The 6,209-nt window shown below is 50.0% G+C and overlaps 1 protein-coding gene across 1 annotated transcript; it reads right to left on the bottom strand.

Moving 5' to 3' along the window:
• Positions 1-568: 568 nt before the first annotated feature.
• LOC124678507 (UPF0481 protein At3g47200-like) lies at positions 569-2,530 on the bottom strand. The gene has a single exon (XM_047214381.1). It carries the CDS (start codon positions 2,453-2,455, stop codon positions 797-799), a length of 1,659 nt encoding a protein of 552 aa, XP_047070337.1. The 5' UTR covers positions 2,456-2,530; the 3' UTR covers positions 569-796.
• Positions 2,531-6,209: the final 3,679 nt, after the last annotated feature.

The raw sequence follows: 6,209 nt of genomic DNA, 5'->3' as shown, positions 1-6,209 counted from the left end.
TATCTCTATAATGGTTAGTATCATGAAGTAGTATCATAGTCATGCTATATTTATTGCTTTTTAGAATCTCAATGCAAATTTGTGCACTAGATTTGTTTGGCATTAACTTTTCTCGTCACATGCGCTATGATACAGTATCTACCTATGTTACTCTAATCTCCTCTCTCCTCCTTAATTAGCTGCCACATCAGCATTTTTGTGGGACCAATGTGCATGATACTAGCTATGATAGTAGCACTATAGCTAGCCTTATAGCTCTCTGACCAAGAGTTTGTGCCGGATGAGCATCCCCTGCTTGGGCCGTAGCCTGAAAAGGATCACCATTTTCCCAAGTACACACATTGAAAAGGAATCGACACCAAATGGATAGAGATGCAGACTTGGGTGAAAAGGAATCCCCGTAGCTCCGATGCTTCCTGCAAGAATTAAGATGCTGCCATTCTTCTTGTTAGCATCTCCAACAGTACTATCCCAAGAACTGGCTTGTATTCTCAAATCTCAGGTACAGAAAATGTGCCGCGTTCTAAATTAGAATTTTCACTGATAGAGTTTGAAGTCCTCAGCCATCTGAACATCGAAGTCCCTTAAATGTACAAATTAGAAGATGAATTTGTGATCAAATCCTTCTTCCTACAGCAGGATCTAGTCTAGTATATATATATTAACAATGCAACTCAAATGGGGATATACTGATTCTTCCCCTGATGAAATAACCAATCAAAACTGTAATGCAAGCCAAGAAAAAATGGTCAGATTTTGGAGAATCTGACTCCGTTGCCGATCCGGCGGCGATGAGCTAGGTTGGCGGTCGGTAGTAGCTGTATGCGCTGTAGAATGTCTGCATCGTGGTGAGGAGGAGGAGGAAGACGCCGGCGACGACGGAGACGATGGCCCACGGGTTGGTGAAGTAGTTATGCTGCAGGCTGGCGACCCAGGTGCTCCACTTGTAGTCGTAGTACCTGTTCACCTGGTCCGACAGCCCGGACAAGTAGCTGTCGTTGATGTCGAAGACGACCTCGAGGCAGAGGCGGTTGAAGAGCTCGGCGACCTCGGCGTCGCTGCCGAGCCAGTGCTCGATGATGCCGCGGTCGTGCAGGTACTTGACGTCGTCGGCGGAGTTGATGAGGTTGTCCATGAAGATGGCGTAGGAGGTGATGTTGTTGCCGCCCGGCGTGGCGATGTCCATGTGGCACTGCTCGAAGGCGATGAGGTTGAGGAAGAGCGACTTGGTGGAGTCGTGGATGAGGATCCGCGGGATGTGGAGCACCCCCTTGTCGAACCGGATGTCCCAGAACCGGTCAGTGTTCCGCCGCCGGCACGTGATTCCGGCCTCCCGGAGCTCCGACACGCAGTGCACGAACTGCTGCCGGCGCTTGTCCGCCACACGGCGCTGCCCGGACCACTTCTTGAGCCACAGCCGCGCCGCAGGGGGCGGGGTGGGCTGCAGCCCGGCGCGGAGGAGGCTGCGCCGGAACACGTCGAGGCAGTGGAGCATCGGGTCGGACAGCGGGTCGAACGACGCCGCCGCCTCGGCGCCGGCGTTCACGGAGGACTCCAGCCTGCACCGGTCCTTGCGGTGCATCGGCGTGTCGGTCGGCATGAGCGGGTCGAAGAAGCGCACGGCGAGGCTCGCCACGGCGCCCGTCTGCTCTGGGTGGCCGAGCTGGATCCCGAGCAGGAGGTCCAGCACGAAGAGCGGTATCTGGTTCTCCAGCAGGATCATGTCGTTGCGCACTGCGTGCATCGCGCCGCGCATGGCGAAGACGGGGTCGTGCCGCGAGTAGCCCAGGTCGTCTGAGAACCCCTTGGCGCCGTCCAGCGCGCCACGGAAGAGCTCGAGCACGAAGGTGCCGTCCAGCACCAGGCACTGGACGAACTCGTTGCTGGGCATCCAGGCGACGCGGCCGTCGTAGCAGCCGCGCACGCGGTCCTCCATGGGCCGCAGCGCGTCGAGGTAGTTGGTGACGTCGTGGCCCGTGCGCTTGAGGACGTGGTGCAGCGCGCGCCACTTGTGGTGCTCCATCTCGCGCAGCCTCCGCTTGCCGGCGTGGAGCGGGCCGATGGAGACCACCTGCGGCATGTAGGCGCGCTCGTCGCCCTCGCGGAGGGTCTTGGGCACGCGGTACACGGAGAGGCGCGCCCACGGGCACGCCGCCTCCTCCGCGCGCGCCTGCGCCAGCTTCCCGCGGATGGTCACCACCCATTCCGAGTCCTGCGGCTTCGGGCTGTGCGCCGGCGACTGCGCCCGGATCGGGGACAGCCGGGGCGCCTGAGTTTGGCGGGGCAATGCCTCTCCTTCTCCTCCCGATGTAGTGCCGTTCGCGAGCCGCAGTTTGTAGGGGAGCGACTGCCACTGCGGCGACGGGGATTTCCTGAGGTTCGCGTCGACGGTCTCCTTGATCTTAAGCGTGATGAGGTACCAGCTCAGGACTTCCTTGTTGAAGACGGCCACCATTGCTGCTGGAAGCTTTGGATGGGCGGATGCAGCGTCTCGTGCTCGCCAAGTCTCACCGGCCCTGTTATAGACAGATCATATTCATATGGTGGGGCAAGCGACGCAATGAGAGCGCGTGCTGATTGTTTAGTTAGTATACTGCGTACCAAAATTTAGTCGCTGGTAGTGACCCATGAGTGCAGCTTCTTGTAGGTTGCTTGTTCGTGCTGAATTATTTGGAGTTATCCTCTATAGAAAAAAGAAGTTTGGAAGTTTTCTCGCCTTCGATCGCATTGCTCAAATTCAAATATTCATCGGATTTGGCCTCGTGATTCATGCTTCAGCTTGCCTCAATGGGGAGGGAAGAGGCTACTGTTGATTAGATCGATCGATCGACAAGCAAAAGTGTTCAGGCCTCTAGGAATCTATCACAAGAAATATCTCTGTGAGACGTTTGTATCATAGGGGTCATGGCATAGGAATTTTCGTACAAGGCATCCAAACATCGCTTTTAAGCAATTCATTCGCGCGGTTTTGGTTGCCGTCAGATTCAGCCAATCACGTCATCCTAATCTTTAAGAAACAACGTCTCATCCTGATGACACATCTATCATTATCTAAACTGTTTATGCTCCCACCTCTTCGAACGATAGGGTCAGTTTAATACTCATTATGATCATCATGTATATTTAGCGAGCTCTTCGCGATGAACAACAACCTTTCGATGATCATTTGTTATCGTTTCTTCTTCAGACAAAATAATCATTTGTTATCACTTTCTTTAGCCGACGATCATTTGTTTTCTTGTGCGTCAACGACGGTCGGTGCGCTTGACGCCGTCGGCGACATGTAGCTCAGGTTAACTTTCACCTTTCGAACAAAAGTTCAGTTTAACAAAAGCTACTGACATATATAGCTCATGTTAACTTTTATCTTTCGAACAAAGTTCAGTTAAACAAAAGCTACTACTGTACTTCTCTGAAAGCTTTCTCACCCGAAAGAGATGTGGTGCACGAGAGGTTGTGCACACATACCACTGATCTGTGAGATTCCTAGCCGTTGGGTATCCCTCGGGAGTGACGGGCTAGTGGAACGCACGCACAGACCCATCTCAAAGCTGAAGAAAGGATACCGCAGATCACTCCGCCCCCATTACTGGAACTGAAGATTAGTCACTGCATGCAGAAGCACGTACGGTTGGTCAGGGAAGAGCCAGGGACGGTACGGTGGTGTGGCCGCGCAGCCTGCGAGCAATAACTTGGCACGAAGAAGACCAGCCTGGGTCTTCTTCCAGATCGCTGTCAGTGGCAATAATAGGCCGCGTTTGAGTTGGTTGCGTTGTCGGCTCGATAATAAGTTGAGCTACCATGTTCTAAACCCTTAATAATCCTTGTCTACAGAATTTTCTTTATTATCCGTCGAGTGCTCCCACGTACACGCCAGCGGCTCTAGAAATTGACCTGAATTTTGAGCCTTTAAAAACAGTTTACATGGCCAAATTGCTGACTCTGCAAGTTGTGTGCAAAGTTAGACGTCTTAAACTTGGGTCTCTACACTTTCTTTTTCTGCATTTCTCGTACTCTCTCTGTCCTAAGTTAGTTGCTCAGATTTGTCTAAATTCACATATATCTGTGCACTAAAAGATGTTAGGGGAATATGGTTGATCATACAAGCTCCATTCACACAAAAAAAAATACAAGCTCCATTTGAAATCTGAAAGCAACCCAGAATGTTTCAAATTTGCAGGTTCACGTCATATACATTTCAACCACTTTTCAACTTCAAATCTTCAAAATTTCCAAGTTCAAAGTTCACCGTAAGGGCAAACCAAACACAGAGATAATGCACAATAAATAATAAAGATTGTGTATAACACATCACAACCATAAAGCTCTAACTCATCGGAATCGGTTTCATCTATCAAGCGCTAGGCTCAGCACATGTTCTACTAGGGACGCGACCACTTCAACCACGTGTTCAAACTAGGGATCCGCCTTTGCAACCACATTAAGATATTTTTAGTGTATTGTTTGAAAATATTTTGAGTAAGAGTTGAGCACACAAACAAGTTGCAATCTTAACCTTCAAGATTTACGTCCGCTTAGGTTCTTTCATTTCAAAGGAATTTAATAGGAATTTTGGATTTTTTCTATGTGTGCCTTTGATTTGTAGGATTGAAATCCGTTGGAACACTACTAGGAAAAGGGCAATCAGTGGCGCACCACTTATGCCCATTAGTGGCGCACCAGTGGTGCGCCACTGCTAACTTTTAGTAGTGGCGCAGTAAGGGTGCGCCACTACTAGCCTGGATAACAGTGGCGCACTGCCTGGTGCGCCATTAGGATGCCTAGCGATGCGCCACTGAAGCTCCAGCGTGGTGCACCACTGTTAGTCAGATGCAGTGCGCCACCACTGTCTGGACGAGGTGCGCCACTGCTACTACTTGGTGTGCGCCACTGTTTCAGCGAGGTGGTGCGCCACTGCTGCCTGTGGACGTGCGCCACTGCTGTCTCCAGGACGTGCGCCATTGCTGACTTTCCTGGTGCGCTACTGCTAGGCTCGGAGGGGATCACATAGCAGTGCGCCACTGGATCCATAGCAGTGCGCCACTGCTACTTAGTGGTCGTGCGCCACTGATGAGCCTCCAGTGCGCCACTGCTACAATTTCGAATTTTTTTTGTATCCTGGCAGGTATTTATACAGGTTGTGTATCACAGTACAATAGCACAATACAGGATATATAACACCATATAAACAACAGCACAACTTATCCATACATAGTTCTTCACATTAGCCCCACATGATTCACAAGATTTCACATTAGAGAAGTTACGAGGTTACAATGCAAGTTACGGAGTTACAAATTCACAAATGAGATAGTGGTTACACAAGGTCGATCATCTAAACTACCATCACATAGAAGAGAGCTAGAGTCACTACTAGCACTGTCCCGATGAAAGTGGTCTTCATCCGGTTCCTCCCGCTCCGTCCTCTCTCCCGCCAGATAGTGTGCGTATCTGTCTTCGGCCTCCGCTCTAGTGGTGTACCCTTTGTAGCTGTTACCACTAAAACGGTGAACCTGTCTCCGACACTCCTCCCGGTCGTTGTAGACTCGGGAACCTTGCCCTTGTACACGACATACCACGTCATATCCGCACATATATGAACAAGCCAAAGAAACATTAGTGCACGCTCATAGATGTTTGCAACGAATAAGAGCAAACTCAAAAACGATCCAAGTAGTATGAACTAAAAGGCATGCGTCATACATTGTTGGTCGGAACAAATATTAACATTTAGGGAAGGGGTCAGCGAAACCAAGTAGGATGCACAAGAGATTGATACTTGTGTCATCGCACCAGAGTTCACCGACCCCTCCCCAAGTGTATAGGTGACCAAACATTCTAATCATCGGCATTTTGAGATACCAAAGCAAATGGAATGACAAGGGCCTCATACATTGTTGGTCCAAATAAATATTAACATTTAGGGAAGGAGTTAGTGAGATCAAGTAGGATGCATAAGAGATTGATATTTGTGTCATCGCACCAGGCTCACTAACGCCTCCCCCAAGTGTAGTGACCACAAAATTTAATCATCGGTCAATGCAATTAAGAAGTGCCAACTCAAATAAGAGACAAAGTAGCTAGTATGAACTAAATGGAATGCCTCATACATTGTTGGTCGAAACAAATATGAACATCCCGGGATGGCGTTAGTGAGGCCAGGTAGGATGCACAAGAGATTGATATTTGTGCCATCACACCGAGCTCAC

The sequence above is a fragment of the Lolium rigidum genome, chromosome 7 (assembly GCF_022539505.1).
Source record: "Lolium rigidum isolate FL_2022 chromosome 7, APGP_CSIRO_Lrig_0.1, whole genome shotgun sequence".
Classification (NCBI taxonomy): domain Eukaryota; kingdom Viridiplantae; phylum Streptophyta; class Magnoliopsida; order Poales; family Poaceae; genus Lolium; species Lolium rigidum.
The sequence above is the reverse complement of the archived record's forward strand: the minus strand, read 5'-3'. Positions and strand labels throughout refer to the sequence as shown.